Source organism: Pongo pygmaeus, chromosome 10, assembly GCF_028885625.2.
Source record: "Pongo pygmaeus isolate AG05252 chromosome 10, NHGRI_mPonPyg2-v2.0_pri, whole genome shotgun sequence".
Taxonomy (NCBI): Eukaryota; Metazoa; Chordata; class Mammalia; order Primates; family Hominidae; genus Pongo; species Pongo pygmaeus.
Genome location: NC_072383.2, coordinates 73,300,634 through 73,323,104, shown reverse-complemented (window position 1 = coordinate 73,323,104; position 22,471 = coordinate 73,300,634). Strand labels below are relative to the sequence as shown.

The 22,471-nt window shown below is 36.1% G+C and overlaps 1 protein-coding gene and 1 pseudogene across 6 annotated transcripts in view; one reads left to right on the top strand and one right to left on the bottom strand.

Moving 5' to 3' along the window:
* CAPS2 (calcyphosine 2) overlaps positions 1-22,471 on the top strand; it is a 128,839-nt gene that overhangs the window by 76,466 nt on the left and 29,902 nt on the right. For all 6 annotated transcript variants that reach the window (XM_063646509.1, XM_054443018.2, XM_063646508.1 and 3 more), the window contains 5 exons: positions 736-912; positions 5,877-5,999; positions 9,400-9,467; positions 17,422-17,541; positions 22,369-22,443. In XM_063646509.1, coding sequence (XP_063502579.1) covers positions 736-912; positions 5,877-5,999; positions 9,400-9,467; positions 17,422-17,541; positions 22,369-22,443 — 563 coding nt within the window. The remainder of the gene's footprint in view (positions 1-735; positions 913-5,876; positions 6,000-9,399; positions 9,468-17,421; positions 17,542-22,368; positions 22,444-22,471) is intronic.
* LOC129009854 (necdin-like) lies at positions 15,927-17,381 on the bottom strand (annotated as a pseudogene).

Below are 22,471 nucleotides of genomic sequence, written 5' to 3'. Positions count from 1 at the left end.
CACTTCTTTTAGGTTTCTCTTATCCGCTGACTCTATTATCTCTCACTTGCATGGAAATGTGGTACGGAACCAAATAATATTTCGGTCACTGTAAAGATAGTGGGAAAACAGAATGAAGGTTTCTGTAAGCACATACTTTACTGAGTGGCAGCAAAATGGTTCAAAATATTTTTTAAGTAAAACTTTTATTTCCTTGAATGCAAATTCAAATGAGGACATTTGTTTATTTTTGGTTTAAGAGAAAAACAAATTTTATTTGCAAATATTTCCATGTTTGCAAATAGACAGAATATCTTGATATTCTAGAAATGACAACCAATGCCTCTCAGTATTAGTGATCTTCAATTGCTCTATCTATTATGAAAAAAAGTGATTAACAGTGAAGTTTTTCTGGGGCAGAAGAAAAGCTTATCTAAAACTCCTAAGAAGAAAGATAAGTCAATTTTTCTCCTCTTAAATTCTATTGGAACCAGAATGGATCTTCAGCTAGGAAACAAGGTATAAGCTTACTGGTATTTAAGGTAAGTGCCCATTCCGAGCTGTTCTGTCTGCTCTGATTGGTCAGTGATGCTGTCTGTACCAGTTGAATGTCTTAAATACCATCTCTGCTTAGAACATTGACTATAATGGTCATTTTTAAGGAATGGATGCTAAGGTAAAAGGTAAACCTGTTAATGCCAATAAAGAAAATTAATACTTTTTTTTTCTGATAGCATGCTTTTTTTTTACCTATAGGATCAGAACATAATACCTGAAAATTTGCCAGCACCAACAGACAAATATAAACTAAAATATCAGCAGTGTAAAACTGAAATGAAAGAGGGCTATAAGCAGTATAGTCAGAGAAATGCAGAAAATACAAAATCAAATGTTACATATAAACAGTCTCCAAGAAACAAGAGAGATGAAAAGGTAATGTATGAGGCTTTAAAAAATTCTAATGACATTTAAAGAAAACTGCACATATTACAGAAATCTCTTTTTGTGTGACATGTCTTGCTATTAGTCATAATAAGTATAATAGCTAACATTCATTTCTGCATATCAAGGACTGTTGTAAATATTTTACTTACATTGACTAGTTTGTTTTTCACAACAAATTTAAAGGGTTATTGTCATCATTTTCTGACAAAAAAGTTATAGCCATATAGTTTTGTCACCTTTTCTCTGTTGGAAGTTTTTCACGTACCTTGGGATTAGAAATAAGACAGTATTAAGTATTTTGTTGACATAGCTGTCTTGAACTCAGTTGGTCTGACAGTCTAAATTTTGAAATTGATTAAGTGATTTGAGACTTTATAGTGATCCTGTTTTGTGCAAAAACTACCATCACTTCATTACTGTCTTTTGTCTCATTATGGGAAATGATTTTTTAACATCATGTGTTGCTGAAATTGTTATGTTTTTATGTAGTATTAGGTATAAATTCACTTAATGAATATAATAATAAATTAAACATAATTGTAATGGCTTTCATAATCATACAGAAAAAGTCAATCTTGATTTTTAGAAGGAATAATTTGAAAAACATGATACTAGTGGCCATAAAGAAGAGAATTTTTAATTTTACTTTTAATAGATAGAATTTTTAATTCAGTTAACTTTCTATAAGAGTAATGTGTTTCCAGGGAAGTTTTAATGTTGTATTTGCTTAGCATTTTCCTGTAGGTAAATAATAATAAATTTATAAGTAGGTATGACATTTCAGCTATTTTTTAATCCATGTAGGAACTATCTAGAATTAAATAAATCACACAATGATTAGCTGAAAGAGTAACAAAATTAATGGGATTATTTAATCTTTCTTATTTTGAAAACATTTTTCCAGACCCAAATATAAACACAGAAATATCATAATCTGGTGTCTATAATACTAGGCAAGATAATTTCATAACCTTTTAGCATCTCACCATGTATTGTTTGCAGGATATACCAAATTATATTTAGATCACTGTACAGATGTTGGGAAAACAGAATGAAAGTTTCTGTAAGCACGTGCCTTACTGAGTGGCAGCAAAATGGTTTAAAATATTTTTTAAGTAAAACTTTTATTTCCTTGAATGCAAATTCAAATGAGGACTTTTTTTACTTTTGGTTTAAGGGAAAAACAAATTTTATTTGCAGATATTTCCATAAAATTGGTAAGTATTTATGTGGTAAGAATAAAGAGTTCTATATAAGCCAATATGCACATAAATTCTTCTGGAAAATATGCTATTTTGCCACTTTGATTTTTTAGAATCTATATTAAAGGTGTGAAATTATTAAGTTTAATATGTTTTTAGTGGTCTTATAGAAGAACTTCTAGTTAAAAAGCATTTCTGTAGATTCTCTATATAATAATTTTGTACTTAAGGGGTTTGAGGAACTTATTTGATATCTTTTTAAATGTATATCATTATCAGAATCAAAACTGCTATATAAATGGCCTAGTAGTAAATTCTATTACAATTACATGAATTAACACTAGTAATCTCTGGAAATAGAAGATATCCCTGATATCAGAAATATGAGCCCCTCATTAAAGCAGAGATCAACATGTAAATTGATTCTCTTTACTGGTAAAGCAAAGCTAAAATTAGAAATATTTAGGATCCAGGGCAAGAACTAAAGGCTATCGTTGCTAACTAATCAGTATGATACATGAGTCAACTGATAATCAGTTGAACTGTAAAATAGAAGTTTTACTCTGCTTGATTCTTGTCTTCATTCATTTTGTGTTGTTATAAAGAAATACCCGAGGCTGGGTAATGTATAAAGAAAGAAGGATTTATTTGGCTTCTTGAGTCTGTTGGCTAGAAAGTTGAAGATTAGGCACTTGCTAAGGGCTTCAGGTTGCTTTTACTTATGACGGAAGGTCAAGGGAAGCCAGCATGTGCAGAGATCACATAGCAACATAGGAGGCAAGAGAGCATGCGGAGGTGCCAGGCTCTTTTGAACAACCAGCACTCTTGGGAAATAATAGAATGAAAACTCACTCACCTCCGAGGGACAATACTGATCTATTTACAAGAGATCGACCTCCATGACCCAAACACCACTCCAACATTGGGGATTAAATTTCAACATGAGGCTTAGAGGGGACAAACATCCAAACCATGGCAATTCTAATGGTAAATTTCCTTTGCTGAGTTTTCCTTCCACTTACTATAAAGGGTGATGAATCTCTTGTTGTCAGATTGTTTTGTTACCTAAAATACAAACTTATGTGTACATATATATTTTTAAAATAATGAAACATCTTGAAATTAAACATGAAAATCATTAAACTTCAATTTTGTAGAAAATAATCTTTATTTCCTAATTGTACTTATCATTATTCATTTCAAATACCTCTTTTTTCACTCTAAAAAGACTTTTAGTTTTAGAAATGATCAATATAATTTATTCCTTTATTATTTATTCTTTCAACACATAGTTACTGAATGCTTAACTTTATGCAATACCCCTGTCCAGGCACTGGGGGTAAGTCAGTGAATAAAACAGACAAAAATTTCTGCCTCTAAAGAGCTTATATTCTAATGGAAGGAAATGGCAAGGAGAAAAAAAAATCAATCAATGGAATGATTAATCAGTCAACCCAGCTTGTATGACACATGGTGAAAAGTGTGGTGTATAGAAGGGATCCAGGAAAGTCAGGGCTTTGGGTATGGGATAGCAACTTCTATAGGATCACAGGGGAGACCTTTAGATAAGATAGCATTTTAGCATACACCTGAGGAGCAGGCTAGTCAGGAGAAACTCTGTGTCATGAAGTAGGAGTGTTTAAGAAATATGGAGGAGGACAGTGTGGTCAAAGGAGGGAGAGCAAGGGAGAGATGGAAGGAGGTTGGTCAGAGAGTTAAAGGGAGTTTGGGAGGCAGATCAGGGAGGCCACACAAGCCAAGGGAGGACTTTGCCTTTTTCTGTGAGGCAGAAAGCTACTTTGTTCTTTTGAGGATGGGCTTTATTGATAATAGGACAAAGATAAAAGCAGGAAGACCTTTGAGGAGAATGTCACAATAATCCAGGCAAAATTTGACAATGATGGCTTGGACCTAGGTGATGGTAGCTTCAGACTTGGAACTTCATAGTGCCTCACAAAGTCATATTGTTGACAGATTCTGAAGGTAGGGCTAAGAAGATTTTTGAATGGATTGGTTATAGACTTGAGAGAAAGGGAAGACCGAGAATGACTCTACAAGGGTCAATGTGCAGGACATTAAACCAGGCACAGAAAGACAAATACTCTATGTTTTCACTTACATGTGGACTCTAAAAAAGTTGAACCCACAGAAGCAGAGAGTAGAATATTGGTTGCCAGGGACTCGGGGGGAGGGGTTGGGAAAATGGGGACTTGGTGAACAGATGTGAACTTTCAGTTATAAGATAAATAAGTTCTGAGGAACTGCTGTATTTGTGGTGATTACGGTTAATCATACTGTATTTTTTTCCTAGAAATTTGATGAGAAAGCAGATTTTAAATGTCTTAACGACACACACACACACATATACGCAGACAAATACAAATGGTAACTATGTGTGGTGATGGATGTATTAATTGATTGTGATAATGATTACATAATCTATATGTATATCAAATCATCATACTGTACACATTGCATATTTACAATTTTTAATGTCAATTAAATATTTTAAAATAAAAAAAGAATGGATCTAAGGCTTTTGGCCTAAGAGGGTTACCATTAACTGGAGGTAGGGGAAGACTGTAAGGAAGTCTGGTTTTGGGAGGTTGAATTTGAAATATTGAGTGGAAATATCAGTTTTCCTTTTGTAAAAGGTTGAAAACAAGCTGACACAAAATAAAATTATTCTGAAAGTGTTTTCAACCTGAACAAAATACAGTGTTTTGCTTATATTTAAATATATGCATTAAATTAATCTGCTTAATTTACCTGTAAATGCTAAGCATCTTTTTGGTGCCTGTTTAAATAAATCACTATTTAGAAAGAAGTATATTAGTGGGTAAATAAATAAAATGATAAAGTATCTTCATAAATTGATTTTTAAATGCCTAAGCGAGATTCATTATTCATTTATTGAATAAATATTTATCGAGTGCTCACTTTGTGTTATCCTGTTCTGCCACCAGGGATACAGCAGTAAAAATGACAGACAAGGTTCCTGCTTTCATGGAACTTACATTAGGAGAGGCAAGCCATAAATCCTAAACATATATAACAAAATTTTATATAGCAATCAAAGGTCATAAAGACAGAGAGGAGTATTAAGATAGAGTGTGACCTTTCAAGGAAGATCTAAAGTAAGAATAAGCCCTAGGGGGAGGAAATCTTATAATCTATTAAGTTTTTGACAAGTTGCTATTTTATTGGAAACTTTTTTTTTGTTTTGCTGGGGTAGCGTAAACACATCTCATAGTCAAAGAACAATTTGGTATTTATCTCTTTAGCATCCCAAAGAATCTTTTACCTGGAAGGTTACACTCATCTTTTAGTATTTTATTTCTGAATTTAATTTTATAATGGAGTAGACATGCCCACATTTATTAATTTTTCAAAGATTCAGATTGGACAATAATAATAGCTGCTAACTTTTGTTTAATGCTTACTATGTCAAGTAGTTTTTATAAAGTGTTGGACATGTATTATCTCTTAATCCTTTTTGTTTCTGGGGAAGTAGTTCCTATTACTAATTCGCATTTTATCTATGAGTAACCTGAGGCACAGAGAGGTCACCTAGCGGGTAAGTGGAAGAGCTGGATTCAAACATAAGCAATCTGATTTTCAGAGCCTGTACTTTTTAACTGTTGTACAAATAGTCACTGAGATATTCCATGGTTATCTATTCCCATATTTTGTTAAAAACAAACATTCTAAATATGTGTATGATGCTTCGTTTATTTCTTTCATGCATAGTGTGTGCAAGATGGAGAAGCCAACACAGATGACCTTACGACTCTGGATAGGAAAGCCCTCTTACAGCAAGGTTATGCAGACAACCCTTGCGATAAACAACAGAGAGCAAGAAAATTGGATGCAGTAAGTTGTCAGCATTTTTACTTATTTGGTGAGCCGTTAATCTTATTTGCTTTCTAAGATTTTAAAGACTGAATGGAATAAATAATTGCAACAATTGAATTTGGACTCGGGTGAATATTCATTAATGGAAAATTGAATCCTCATTTTTATAAATGATTGAATTGTATTTGGTATATATTCTGTAAAAAAATTGTCTTGAATCTTTAGGTGTTTGAAAAATTTAGTTTATACTGTTCAAAATGTGAGTTGGCTGCTATTTATGTTAGTGAGTTTATTTGGTGTCACCCCCTCCCCCAAAAAAGCAGCCTGGTTATTTTTTTGAAGTAATGAGCTCCTAACATTAGATAAATTCAGGCCAGTTAAGGAAATTCCAGAAATAAGTTATTTTTCTTTTTTAGGAAAAGTGAAGCAACACTCCAGATGCTCAATATTAACTTTAAATTATGTCTTTTACAGAATCAGTTAGGTTGGCAAGTCTGGTTTAGACCAGTTCTGGCACAAACAGATAATTAAAACATTTCTGTAATGTTCTGGGGTAAGGGGACCAAGCTGCTTGGAGTTGGAGGTCACTGATCACCCCAGAAACCCAAGTGATTAATGTCTTAGGCATACTTATAACAGATTGTTGGAATGCCAGTGTGGTGGCTCACAAGTTGGGAAAACTCTGGTTTCAATAGCATAAACAGTAACAAAACAATATGGATTTAGTTAGTTACATTACTATTATCATTGAGTGTCAATTCAATGTATATTTTATTTGGGTCACAACCATCCAGAATCAATTATGTTCTGAATTAATAGCAATATATAATCAATCTCTGGACTACGTGAACTGATTTTCTGTGGATGTCCCAAGTTGCAAATTTGTGAGTTCTTTTACTTAAACCACATGCACATTATTTTTTTGGTGCCTATTATTACTTGGATGTTTATGTTTAATAGAATGAATATTATCAGGATTATCCTAAAAATTAAAAAAGCTACTTAATAAGGAAAATAGTGTTTCAAATCAGGCTTATTTTGATATATCCCTGAAATTATATTTGAAATGGGTATTGCAATAATTAAGGCTCATTGGGTATTGTTCTTGATGTAATTCAAAGCAATCTGGATGTTAATGTATTTCTTTTCCTTACAACTACATTATTAGGAGCAATGTATCTAAATTCATTATCAAGTTTTATTTTATTTTGATAGTACTCATTTAACTGTCTCTTCCTTCCCCTAAGGAAACGTTTACATGAGTAAGCTTTCAGGGCATCTGAAATTAGCACGTATTTGTTTTAAAAATGTAGGTGAAAACTTCTTTAATTTTAAACTACTTAAGTGACAATAGAAGCAGTGAAACTACGGTTTTTGTGTCCATCTCATCTAGCTCCTTTGTCATTTTTTAGTGTTGCTAGATCCTTCCATCAGTGTCACTTCTGCTTCTAATCTGTTTTATGTTTACACAGATCTCTAAATCAGTGTGCCTATGGGTTCTAACCTTTCCTACAAATTATAAGCCACCATAAGCTTCAACACTGAAGATGGGCTTTCTGCATGGGCTCTATGGTGTTAATTAATTGCCCCTCTTTGGTTTCTGTCTGGATTTTACATCTGTGTTCAGCCGATGTGGATCTTTTCTGTGTATAATTTTAATGTTTTAGTCAGTGTCCACTTTATGAATCACTCTTAGATATTAAAAAATATACCTTGCTTTACTTTTAGGTTGTGCTAATTTTTAAACATTTTAATTGCTGTTTTAAATTTATTACCAAGTAAAAATCTTATAAAGCATCATGAGCTTAGAGAGTGACACAAGATGTATTAAATAACATAAGCTTTATATAGGACATATTAAATGTGTAAACTACACATTTTGAATTTCTACCAAACTAAAAAACTAGATTTAGTGTAGGCTAAATAATATTTAAATAATGTTAAATAATAATGTTTAATAATAATTTAAACATTATCAATAAATAAAAGTGTTAAATAACCTATATGTAGCCTATAATGTAGGCTAAATAAAAGTGTTATTTAACCTACATTAAATTTAGTTTTAACATTCTTATTAAATTTTGGTTTAACATTATTATTAAAACTAAATTTAGGCTGGCCATGGTGGCTCATACCTATAATCCCAGCACTTTGGGAGGCAGAGGCTGGTGGAGCACTTGAGACCAGGAGTTCGAGACCAGCCTGGCCAACATGGTGAAACCCCGTCTCTACTAAAAATACAAAAGTTAGCCAGCCGTGGTGGCATACACCTGTAGTCCCAGTTACTCGGGAAGCTGAGGCATGAGAATCACTTGAATCTGGGAGGCGGAGGTTGCAGTGAGCTGTGGTAGTGCCACTGCACTCCAGCCTGGGCAACACAGCAAGAGCCTGTCTCAAAAAAAAGCCAAAAAAACTAAATTTAGTGTAGGCTAAATAGCATTTAAATAATTGTGCCCAACTTTTCCAATTTTCTTACAAGTTTTTACTTTTTGTTTTTATGATATGTCTTTAGACATTCTTATTTGATATTTTGTCTCAATTTTAAATAAAGCACTTTTTCTAAGGTTACAAAGCCTCTATCTTAATTTCATTTATTGGAGTGATCAATGGGGATGACAGTAATTTACATTCTAAAAATAGAACAAGCTTTATTTTGACCTCTTAATTTTTTAACCTCTTTTGTTTGCCTTTCTAAAGATACATTTTAGTCATTATAGCTGCATGATAATATAATTGGAATTGAATGATTACCAGTATTTCAATTAGATATGACCTAAAAAATAGTAAAAATAGTTTCAGATGAATTGGAAAAGTGAAAAATAGTATTAAGAAAGCTTAATCAAGCTAGTAATTGAGAAAAGTTTATTAAATATTATTGATGCATTATATACAGAGAAAATATTACACCTTTGATGAGGAGAGTTTTTGTTTGTTTTTCCTTGTTTTAGATATTTTATGAAAGGTCGAACAATTCAAACTCAGTTTTGCCTTCTTTTGCTGTGAGTAGTGTTAGACTAAGCTTATTTTGTGTCAGTGTTGGTAGCCTTGTTGGAGCAGGTTAAGATACCTTTTGCAGGACATCTCTTGAGGGGAGGAATAGAGTGGAAGGATGCCATAGTCTCTTTTTCCTTTAGTCTGCTCCATAAAATGCAAAGGCAGCTCATGAAAATTCTGATGATTTTTACTGAAATTTAAGTGTATTATTTCTTAGAAAATAAATGATATTTGTAGATTAAATGATCGAAATTTAAATTTAGTAATGATGGAAAGTAATCTATAATCTATAATAGTAATCTATTTCCATCTATATCTAAGATGGAAATCAGAGATATTTAATTTATGTTTTAGAACTTTTGTGTTAAGTATTGTATGGTTCTGCTTTATGGATGGTGAAATTGTCTTTATTTAATCTTCCCAGGAAATTGTGGCTGCAGAGAAGAAGAAACAGATTGTTGCAGAGCAAGTGATGACAGACCACTTATCTAGGTGAGAATTAGCAACTGGTAATAGAAATCAATGCAGAAAGTTTTCATTAAATTTCTTTTCATGCATGACACTCATATCCTTGGTCAATTAAAGGGTGGCTAACTCAGAGGTTCCCAAACTTTCTCTGTTCACTGCACCGTTAATGTTTTAGTATTTTTTTTTTCACAGCACTCTTAGATGAATAGAAATACCTAACAGTTCTATTTGTTAAGTATTTTTCTCTAAACAACTTAATAAATATTTATTTCCTAACAACTGATGACCATTTAAAAAATAATACACATAAATTGAAAGAAGATATCCTTACTTTATTCTTACTAAGGATCTGTATGCAACTTATGGGAACTGCACAGTGTCTCAAATCCTAGAATCATTTACAATGCTGCCACTTTCACTTTATATTCCATATTGATTTTCACCTGATATTTGCTTTTTATCATAGCAACTATGGAAAACTCAGCTCTGCAAAGATGTAACATCATTGAAGGAGCTGTCTTGTTGAAACTGTGAACTACCCTGAGGCTGAACTAGTAGTTTACTTGGTGTGCAAGTGATGTCAAGTATCACTGAGTTTCCCTCAAAAAGTGAAAATATCCCATAGTGCCCCTGTGAGTTCACTGTGGTACCTCAGGGTTCCTTGGTGCAGTTCGAGAACTGCGAGACTGTTAAGAATTTTAAAACCCCTTAGAAAACTAAAGTTTTAACATATGCAGTGCTGAATTGCTTGATAATATGGAACTATGCTAGAATTTCTGAAGAGGTTGGAATAATCTACTTCAAGGAAAAAGTAAGACTTAGCTTTGAAAAAACTGTTTAGTTATGTGGCAGAAAGAATGCATGACAGAAAGAATGATGGGTGTTTCTACATACATGTTTTTCAGTAAATTCTTTGAAATAATTATACCCAGAGTCTCCCATGTCCCTCCTTCCATTGTCTCATGAACTTAGTGTTTTCACCTCCACCATCCATGCCTCCAACAACTTTTTTCCATAAGTAGTGACATCCATATCGCTAGACTAATCATTTCTCAGTTCTCATTTACTTGACCCATCTGCAGCAGCTGTCTCATTTGAACTTTATTTTCTTTGAGGCAGGTTTTTTTTTTTTTTTTTTTTTTTTTTTTTTTTTTTTTTTTCTGCATGGCTTCCTGCACATGACACTTGACTGTTCTCCTACCTTTCTCCCATTCTCAGAATCTCTCCTGGTTCTTCTTCATCTTCCCTACGTGGGTGTGCCCAACAGCTCAGTTCTTGGACCTCTTTTATGTTTGCTTTTTAAGTGAACTCATCCAGTATCATGCCTTTAAAAACCACCTATATTCTGATGCTTCTCTAAGATTTCAATTTAACTTTCTTCAATCTGGGTGTCTGAAATTTTATTGCCCTCTCTTCCTCCGTGACCAAATCTTTAATTTTCCTCCATGGTAACTCAATTCTTCATGTTACTAAGACCTAAAATCCTGGTGATGCTTTGATCCCTTTCTTTCTCTCAAATACTATATCCAGCTTGTCAACAAACATGCTCAGTCCTACCATCAACATAGATTTACTCCCTCTGCTGCCACCATCCTGTTCAAACTTATTTTGTGTGTCTCCTGGATTATTTCAGGGACTACTTAACTGGCCTCATTGTTTCCGCATTTGCCTCTTACTGGTTTATTTTCAACCCGGCACCCCATAGTTAATCCATTAAAAGGCAAGCCAGATAAAACCTTCCAGGAATTTCTCATTTTAATCATAGTGAAACCTACAAGGCTCACGTATTAATTATGTGTCACCACAAAACTCAGTAGCTTAAAAGAACAGTAATTTTTGCTCATGTGTCTTTAGGTTAGATATCAAGGCTTGCCATGGCTGGAAGGGCCTTACTTTTTATTTTGACCAGTTGTATATGGGCAAAAGCAATGGTCTTAGGTTTGATCTTAGGCTTTAAATGATCTCATGTGTTTCCATTTGCCCTTTAGTGCTTCTGCCACCTTTGAGAGAAGAACACTGCTTGGCTAGCCTGGTAGTCTCAAGAAAAAGGTCCTTCTACAAATGCCACTGAGCTACTTAGCCGAGACCATCCTAGATAAACAGATTTCCAACCAACCCGCATTTGCATGAGTTAGTTCAGTTGAGATTAGCAGAGTCATATAGCTGTGTGTAACTGACCAAAGCAAGTCAAAAGCTCAAGGTTAAGGGGTGAGAAAGTACATACCACCTATAATGAGGCCATAGCAAGGATATGGATCAGGATTACTAAAAAATTTGGGCCAATAACACAGTCTATCCAAGCCCACCATTGGACCTTGGACCTTGGACTTCTCTCCCTCTTACCTATTCTCCTCTAGCCATTTGACTTATCCCTGTTCTGGAACATACCAGGTTCCGTTCCTGTCTTAGGTACTTTGCATTTATTTTCCCCTCTTATTGGAATGCCTTTTCCCCAGAAATTTACATGTCTGCTTACTCATTTTAGCTCATATCTTTCCTTAGAAGTCACCTTGGTGAGGCCAACCTTGGCTTCACCATAAATAAACCATAAATAAATTTAAATAAATAAATTGATGATAAATAAATTTATGATCCCTTGCTCAAAACTTCGTATCTTCTTACCATTTCTTTTTTTCTTCCACAGGGGCATGTAATTCATGTTGTATTTTCTCTGTTTATCATGTTAATTGTCTTTCAGCCTCTTCAGAATGTGAGCTTCATGAGGGCAGAGCACTTTGGAAGTTTTGCTCACTATTACGCTCCCATTGCCTAGTCTAGTAGCTGTATAGTAAAACTTGTTGAATAGGCAAATGGATGAATGAACTGGAAAAGAGGACTTAAATACAGTCAGCAGAATTTGGTTTTAGGTTTAGCTATGTGACTAATTCACTGTTTGAGCTTTCATATTTTCCTTCTCTATGTCTTGATTTTTGCTTCTGCCAAATTAACATTAAGATTTCTTATAACTCTAACATTCTGTGTATGTATATTTAACACAGAACTGATAAATAAAGTGTGAGAATAGAATAGGTGCCACTTTTTTATAAATGCCAGCCTTTTTCATTTGGGAATTTAAAAAATATCTTAATGCTCAATTTAAAAAGAAGATTTAGAGATTTAGTTCCTAACTTGGCACACAAATGAACAGAATCTACAGTATATGGTAGAGATGACTAAAGCTTTTCCTGAATGTTCCAGCAATTGAAATAACTCAATAAATTCATAAGTTCTTCTATCTTTGAATTGCTGTTTCATTTTCATAGTTTTGAAGGTTCATGATACCCTTTAAAAAATGTCTACTCATTTATTCTTTTATCCAGTTAATCATCAAATTTATTCAGATTTAGGTTTTTGCCAGGCAAGTAGAAAAAGCCAGAGAGGGCAAGATTGTTAAAAGGTGTGTACAGGATTATATTTTGATGAATCATGGAACCCAACCTGGTTAAGGAGGAAAGTAAGTGTTACTGGATGGTGCCGTGTAGTTCCAGGTTTTTGCTGTCCTGAACAAAGAACTGGACGAGACGCACGCAGATAGCAAAGCAAAGCAGCAGAAGTGTATTAAGCGCAGTATTACACTCTCGGAGTGGGGGAGCGGACTGAGCTCTGTGAGATGAAATCTACCTTAGTTTGGTACTTTGGGTCCTTTTATGTGTTTTTTTTGTTTTCTTCTCTTGCCAAGGATGCCTAATCTCTAGCCCGTGTCTGCCTTTTGATTGATAGATGTTGCTTAATTTGGCCCTTGTGTGCTTGTATGTCATCTCCATCCCATAATTCTAAGTATATGCGTGATACGCAGTCCATATGCATGAACCTTAAGTAGCTAATTACCATATTGGGTCATTTTAAGCATACTTCTTTTTAATGAGCATGCCCATCTCTGAGGAGCTGCCCCTGACAGGTTTGGTCCAAACCTAGCTGGCCATGGGGGCTCCTTACCCACTTTTTTTTTTTTTTGAGACCGAGTCTCGCTCTGTCGCCCAGGCTGGAGTGCAGTGGTGCGATCTCAGCTCACTGCAAGCGCCTTACTCACTTTTTTATCTCACTTTTGTTTTGGCTGCTGAACCTCTGCTTCTTATCTCGCTTCTTGCTCAGTCACCCCTTCACCTTGTTTCTGCTCTCATGCTTTTACTCATTCTGTTCTTTATCCAACTTTTAATTCCTTTTGCTATTTTCCTGCATCATTTCCCCTATTTTCCTGCCATAAGGATATGAGGATAACCTATCATTCTTACCCTTAAAATAATATTAATAACAACAATAACAAATCAGAACTATTACCAGTGGAGGGTGTCCAGGTTCTTTGCACTTTGAACAAAGAATTGGACAACACACAAAAGCAAAGCAAGGAAAGGATGATGCAACAAAAGCAGAGATTTATTGAAAATGAAAGTATACTCCACAGGGTGGGAGCAGCCCAAGCAAGTGGCTCAAGGGCCTGATTGCAGAATTTTCTGGGGCTTAAATACCCTCTAGAGGCTTCCCATTGGTTACTTGGTGTACATGTAAATGTATGTAATGACAAATACATACATACATTTCTTTCTACTTTATCTATTTACATACTTTGTCTATGTAAATGAAGAAGTGGCCTGCAATCAATCTAATTGGTTGTGGAAAGTGACCAATCAGAAGCTAAAGTGAAGTTACAAAGTTACACCCTATGCAAACATCTGATTGGTCATGGAAAGTGACCAATCAGAGGCTGACGTGAGTTACAAAGTTATCCTCCTATGCAAATTTAGACTTGGCCCACAACCATCGTGACTGGTCTTGGGAGGGGACCAATCAGAGGTATTTTCAATTTTTCATCTGCCACACACAAAGGGGGGTGGTTGCAAAGGGAGTAGCCTCTGGTCCTTTTGTTACTTGGGTGTGGAAAGTTGGGGTTTTCCTTTTGATTTAGTTCTAGGAAGTCAGTGTGAATGGACTTTAGGTTTCCTGCCTCCAGACCCTATTCTTCTACCTTAAAAACACAATGACACCTATGTTCCTTATATTATTAATTGAATCTCATTTCACATTGTTCAGTTACTATAGATCTTTCTACTTGGTGACCTCAAATCCAATTAGTTTTCTAGTTCTGTTGGTGTTTCTTGAATTTGTTCTTTCTACTTTGTCTATTTATTTACTTATTATTTTTTTTTGTTTATGTTCTCTTGTATTTATGTATTTTATAGCTTTGGGGTACATGAGATAATTTAACAATATAATTTGTAAAGATCAAGTCAGTGTACTTGGGATATCCATAACCTTAAATATTTGTCTTTTCTGTATGTTAGAAACATTTGAATTATTATCTTCAAGCTACTTTAAAATGTGCTATATATTATTGTAACTATAGTCACCCTACTGATCTATGGAACACTGGATCTTTTTTCCTTGATCAAACTGTGTGTTTACTGCCACCTTAGTGCAGACCCTTACTATCACTTTTCTAGCCCATTGCAATGCCACCTGATGGGCTGGCTATCATGCCTCTATATTTATTCATATTCAGTAAAATATGCAGTAAAAGGGGAATTAGGAGGCGAAGCCTCAACTATTGAGTGCTTCTATAATACTTAGTAGATTATAGGTACTCTCCTAAACAATATGTATATGTTAACTAATTTATTTAATCTTCACAGCATTTCTGTGTGGGAGATACCATTATTCTTTCTTTTATTAATGAGAAAACTTTGGCCCAGAGCAAAATGACCAGATAAGGCTACACAGCTAATTATCACGGCAGGCAAGGATTGAATCCAGGCAGTCTAGTTGCAGAGTCTGTACTCTCCTCTATTACAATGTGTGCTGTCCTCAGGTGTGTCCTCACTGTGCTGTCTACTCCTGTGGCCGTACACATATTGTTCCTCTGCTTGTGGTACCGTTACTCCTTCTCCTCTGAGTGCTAACTTGTACTCAATTTTTTTTTTGGATTATGTCATAAGAATCTTTAATGTTTACTTTAACATTGACTCCTGGTGGGGTTGAAAATGTGTTTAGTAAAGTGTGCCAAGTGCCCACATTGAGGCCAGTTCCGCTCAAATCAGTTCACTCTGTGAGGATGTTTTCTGTGCCCAGCAAGGTCATGAAGAGAGGGGCCTTGACTTTTCTCTTGGTTAGGCCAGCTTTGCTGGTGAGTTCTTCCAAACTTTCCACGCAGCCTACCCCAATACACATCATCAGTCCCATACGAAAGAATAAGATGGAAACTTTCTCAATATATTCATCGGTTTAGCACGTCTCTGGTACAAAAATCCAAGAAAGGTAGCACGAAAGCGAAAGTGCCAACCAAACATACTTATAAACAAACATGCGTATGTCCTAAACACTACACAGTAGTACCCAAATGACAACATTGCATTAAAAGTTGTAAAAGCGCTGTACTGTAAAGTTACACGTGAATACTGCACTGTAAATCCTGAATACTCTAGTGACCCACCCCCACCCTTCCACAGGCCTGGTGAGGGTCAGAAACCATTCATCGGCCTCCAGACCTTGCTAGTCCTCAGAGACACTGTTACAGGAGCAGTAGGCAGTGGGATTAGCCTCCCGCAGAGCTCTGGCCTCCTCCATAGCTTCCCAGTATCCGGAAGGCCTGCCTGGCCAGGGACTCCATGATTTTCATGTTCGTAATTTCGCGGCCGGCCCGGGAACCCCAGAAGGACTCATACACCAGCTGCTCCACGTACAGGCCGGGCCGGTACTTCAGGTAATTCTGCTGGACGAACTCCTCGGTGATGAGCTTCCGCACGTTCCCGAAGGTGGAAGGTAGAGTGCTTCTTCCAGGGCCGCAGCCCCAGGACGCGCAGCACGTTCCAGACGGAGCTGTCTCTGGCGCCGCGGCCCTTCAAGTAGAATGAGGCTCAGGATCATGTGAGCAGGAGGCCTGTCAGGACCCTGCTGTTGCTCAGAGCCACCCTGTCCAGCTCCTTGGGCTCCAGCGCTTTGACCAGAGCAGACTCCATGGTGTGGAGGTTGGACAGCCTCAGGTTCAGCCTCTCCGTTGCATCCCGAACACCTGGGCGAGGATGAGGCTGGTGAGCCTGAAGATGCCCCTCCATCACTAATTGTAGCTGCCGACGACATCCTTCACCATGTCTGGAAACCAGATGGTCATCTTCTTCTGGTCCTTGACTCGCACGTACCACACGAGCTCGTCGTGCGCCTTCTGCAGCAGCTGTGCCGGGCGAGACTGGGCCGTGCTAGGGCTCTGGTGGGCGCCGCCCTTCTCCACGGCCTGCTGCTGAGCCTTCGGGTCGCTCGGGGCCTGGGGCAGTGGTCGGGTCTCCAGGAGGGCTCTGCGGCTCTGCCAGGGTCGCGGACGGAGGAACGCCTACTGGAACCCTAGGGTTGCTATGCACCTCGGAGCCGGAGGCCTCGGCTGCAAAGTTGGGGTCGCTCAGATCCTTACTTTGTTTCAACAGGTCTGCGCCCTCTGACAAGAGCCTCTGCGTCCAGGAGCACTTTGAGTCTGCCCTCCCTCCGCCGACTCCTGGAGAGGAAGTCTTGTACTCTCACCTTTTAAGAATCAGTGCAAATATCTCCTCTTCTAGGATGCCTTTCATAAACTCTTCTCTATGTCTTCTAGGAATTAAGTTATTCTCTTCTATGTTTGTTCATTGAATTTCTGTTGTGGCATTTATGACTTTATATTCTTATTTTACTTTACCTGTGTTCTCTCCTACACACCTCCCACATGATCAGAAACCAGCACTGTGTCTGCTTGTTTAAAGAATAGTAAAATAAAAACATGGAGCTCTTAGCTCCCTCTGAAATTTCATTTCAGTTTTAGATAATACTTCTGGAAAAAGAGATAGGAATATTTACTTTCTTATGGAAAATATTTTTTAATAAATTTGTTTAATAAAAATATTCTGCCAGTGTTGTAAATTTGCATTTGGTATATGAGCTTTTAGAACTGCTTATAAATATGTGAATTTTAAAGTAATGCATGATCATATTTAATTGTTGGACTTTTTATTTTCCTGTATAGGGCTGTAATCAGTGATCCAGAACAAAATTTGGCCATTGAGCAAAAAGAAAGTGATCATATCCTTCCAGATTCAAAGATGACACCTCTTCGATTTAGAAAAAGAACACTACATGAAACAAAGTAAGAAGATTTTAATTACATAAAATGAGGATGCACTATGTTCTAAAAGTATTTTTAAAATGTACTTCTGTGTCTAGCTGGAGCTTTTGTGTTTGTTTCACTTTTTTCTATATAAAGAAAAGTGGAATTTTTTAAGTTCAGCTCCCAGTTCTGCTACTTTATGATATTAGGGGCAATACCTTATTTTACTCTCTTTGCCCTCCAGATTTTTTATTTGTAATTTAGGGGAGAAAAAAGCCACAACCTTTGGAAATAATGGTTGTGAAAATGTATCATATAGTTACCGAGACATTTTACGTGTGCTATATAGACTGGCTAAATCTCATTGGCATATTAAAACTTGGTATTGACTATAAGATTTTTTTTGCATTTTACATTGTAGCTTTTTCAGCCTTAGAATTGGTGTGATCTTTTACAATCCTCTGATGCTGTCCACTTAAATTCTTCAATGGTTTCACTGACATCTAACCTCAGCTTTAGCAGACATTAAAAAATCTACCAGTACCCACAGTAGCTTTTTTATATTTTCAGACTACTGTAATTCTTAGTACTTTCTTATCTTTTTTTAATCGTTTTGTCTCATTCTTATTTTCTGAAAGCCGTTGCTTTCATCCATTTAAATATTTGGAAGCATTATGTATTAGTTTCCTATTGCTGCTGTAACAATTACCATGAGCTTACATTCAAAAACACAGATTTGTTCTTTAATTGTTCTGGAGTTCAGATGCCTAAAATCAAGGGATTGATAGGGCTACATTCCTTCTAGAGGTTTTAGAGGTGAAGCTATTTTCTTGCCTTTTGCAGCTTCTAGAAGTTGCCTTCATTCCTTGGCTCATGGCCCCTTCCTCCATCTTCAAAGTCTTCAATAGCTGGTCTCATGCTGCATCATTCTGGCACTCTTTTTCTATAGATACATTTCTCTCTACGTTCCTCCAATAAGGACATGTGTGAGTGCATTGAATCTACCTGGATAATCCCAATAATCTCTCCATTTTAATGTTCTTAATTTATCACATATGCCACATCCCTTCTATCATATAATGTATTCCCATGTTCCAAGGATTAGGATGTAGACATGTTGGGCCAGAGGAGGTCATCATTTATGTACCACACATCTAAACTTTCCTTTTTAAAACTAAACTTTCATTGAAATAAAACGTACATTCACAGTGCATAAATTTTAGGTGCACAACATAGGAATTATCAAAAACAGAACAACACTCATGTACCAAATGCTCAGATCAAGAAACAGACAATTGCCAGTACCCCACAACCTCCCCTTATGCTGCCTCCCAGTTACTATTCATTTCCCCTGCTATACCAGGTTAACCTCTCTATCTTAATATCATAGATTAGAACTGCCTGGTTGTGAAATTTATGTAAATGAAATTACAAGAAATCTAGACTCTGTGTCCAGCTTGTTTTTTTCTCTCTAATGGCACTTATTTGTTAATTTAGTTGTATACAAGATGTACAACATGATATTTTGATATACATAGTGAAATGTGTTTGTCTTCTTTTACCCAACATTAGGTTTGTGAGTTTTATCCATGGTGTTATTTGTAGTTGTCTTTTTTTAATCTCATTGTTGTATAGTATTTCATTATACCACATGCCACAACCTATCTATTCAGAGGTTGATAGATATTTGGCTGTTTGTGAATAGTGCTGCTATGAACTTCTTTGTTCATGCCTTTTGGTAAACATATGTACTCATTTCTGCTGAGTATATACTTAGAAGTAGAATTGTTGGACCACTTAGTATCCATATGTTCAGCTTTGAAAGATGCAGCCAAATAGCTTTCCCAACTGGTTGCTGAAATTTACACTCCCACCAGTAGCAGTATGAGTGTTCTTGTTGCACCATATCTTTGCCAGAGCTTGGTATTGTCTGCCTTTTTTTATTTGAGTTCTTCTTATGGATGTGTATTAGTGATTTTAATTTGCATTTCACTGGAGACTAATGTAGTTGAGTACTTTTCCATATGTATATAGGCCATCTTGATATCTTCATAGAAAATTTCCATTCATGCCTGTTGAGTTGTCTGTCTTCTTAATATTTATTTGTGGATCTTATTTATATATTTTAGAAATGAATCCTTTTTCAACTATATTTGTCACACATATCTTTTCCTACTCTGTAGTTACCTTTTCATTCTCTTGATTATATCTGTCTCAAAAACTAAAATTCGAAGTAGGAGTTTTAACATAGGCCAGTTTTCCTCTTTCCCTATATTGTTAATGTCCTTTGTATATGCCTTAAAAATAATCTCTGCCTACCACTAAATCATTTTCGCTCTGACTTGTAATGCCACATATGTCATATGTCAAGTTGTTATATGCATGGTTATGACATGACATGTTATATGCATGTCAAGTGCATGGTTGGTTTCTAGGCTTTTTCTTTGGTATTATCTGTTCTCTGCGTCAATATTGTCCTATCTTAATTAGTATTGTGTTGTATTAGAGTAAATACCTGCAGCTTGTTTAAAGCTAATCTAGGTCCATGAAAAATCCTGTGGGGGTATCGATTAGAATTATTGAATTTTTAGCTTTCACTCCTCTTATCCCCCATTTATTCTTCCCAGAGGAGGAGAGAGTTCTGCTTCATAAATTTAGAAGCAGGAATTGGCGTGAGTAGTACAGCCCTTCCTCTCCCCTTTGTTTGGGAGGCAGCAGCACATTCTGCCCTGTGCATTGTTTTAGAGGGTTCCTCCCCAGTGGAAATGAGTGGGTTAGTCTATTTAATTATAGTGGTAAGGACTAGCTTGTGGTTGCTGCATACCTAAGCCATAGTTTCTAGTAGCTTTATCAATACTAAAATTCATACTTTAATCTTCAATCTTTCTGATTCTTCTTTATGTATTGGTAAAGAACTTGGGTTCCTAAAAGGAATTGGGCATCTAAAACCCAACATGGCACTTTGCATTTTATAATGTAAATACATATTTACTTTTCGCTTTTCAAGAAGACTATAGGGCCCTTGAAGCTATTACTTCCATTTGTCACTGTTAAAGTGAGTTCTGTTTACTGTTGAAAAGCAATATAATGTAATGGTTAAGAGCAAAGTTTTTTCTAGCTCTGCCATTTACTAATCATATGGCCCTGGACAATTTACTCATCTGTCTCTGTTTCTGTAAAATTTATTTGAAAAATGGGAATAATAACACTTACCTCAGAGTTATAAGTATTAAATAAACCAATACACATTAAAGTGATTTTAACAATGACTAGTGTCTGAGAAATTCTCAATAAATGGTAGCTGTACTGTTGCTGTTATTGTCTCAGCATTTAGAATTGTTTCAGGCACATAGTGGGCATTCAATAAACACATTAATCCCAGCAGATTAAATCGAATTGAGGTGGTTAAGCTCCCATGGCTCTACTCTGTGCTTACAAACTCTCATTTGGTTTGCAGGCTCATGTTTCCTGTCCGCTGCTTCCTTTTTGTAGATATCTAGATTTTATAGAGGTGTAGCTTTCAAGATCCCAGTGACCCACACACTTACTAATTACATTACTGCCATTTCATTATACCTGCAGTTTTATGGGAGGAATATTATTAAATTATTTGTGAAGCAAAGAAGAAATATATCATTTAGTCTTCAGATCTCTTAATATAAAGGAGATTATTGGCAGTAGGGTGCTTTGGTTTTGCTTTATATTGTTAAATAGAATTTTAGGGCTGGCAGCCTTTATGAGATCATTCAGTACTGTCTGAAGGCCATAATGATTAAATAACCTATTGATCTATGACGAAGTTTGAACTTCATTCAGCACTCTTCCTCACTCTTTAGTTATTCTGTTAAGGAATGTTTTCAGCTACACATCACTGAAAACCGATTGATAGTGGCTTAAACAAGTCAGGATTTATTTTTCTTATATAGTTAGCTGCTTGGAGGTAGGCACTTATTGGTTTTGGTTCAGTAGCTTAGCGATGTTATGGCTCTAGGCTGGCTTTCCTATCTCTTTTTGGTTGTTCCGATGTGGTGGCTTGATCTCATGGTGGCTATAGTGGCTCCTAGCATCATATCCCTGCCACGTTCACAGGCAGGGACTCTTCTCATGCCACTCTCTTACCAGGACAAAAGAAAGTCTTTCCTGGAAGCTTATTGGCAGAACTAGGTCCCTTACCCATCCTTAATTGCAAGATGCTAAGAGCAAATTCTTTTTTTTTTTCTTTTTTTTTTTTTTGGAGATGGAGTCTCGCTTTGTCGCCCAGGCTGGAATGCAGTGGTGCCATCTTGGCTCACTGCAAGCTCCGCCTCCCAGATTCACGCCATTCTCCCGCCTCAGCCTCCTGAGTAGCTGGGACTACGGGCGCCTACCACCATGCCCGGCTAATTTTTTTGTAATTTTTAGTAGAGACGGGGTTTCACTGTGTTAGCCAGGATGGTCTCGATCTCCTGACCTCGTGATCCACCCGCCTCAGCGTCCCAAAGTGCTGGGATTACAGGCGTGAGCCACCGCGCCCGGCCGCTAAGAGCAAATTCTGTGGTGTGAGGGAAGAAGAGGGTTAGAAATGGCATTCAGATAGCCCTGCAACAATGCCAGTCGCAAATGTTGTATCTCTGTTCAATATTTACTTTTATAGCACTTTGATGCTATAGATTCTAATATAAAAGTCATTCATGTATTATATACTGTATCTCAGAGTTATTTCTTTTGTGCCTGCTACAATTAGCAATCTGAAAAAGTTTTTTTACCTTTATCTTTATCCAATCTGTGTGGTTTCAAAATATTAACATACCTTTTTTTGTACATTTATAATTTCCATCAAGTTATAAGTATCTTGAAAAATTACTGACAAGATGTATTTCTTAACAGGATAAGAACTCATTCTACATTAACTGAAAATGTGCTTTCTCATAAATTACAATTTGATGGTAGGATCATATCACGGTAATTGTGATTTTATTAAAATTTTTAA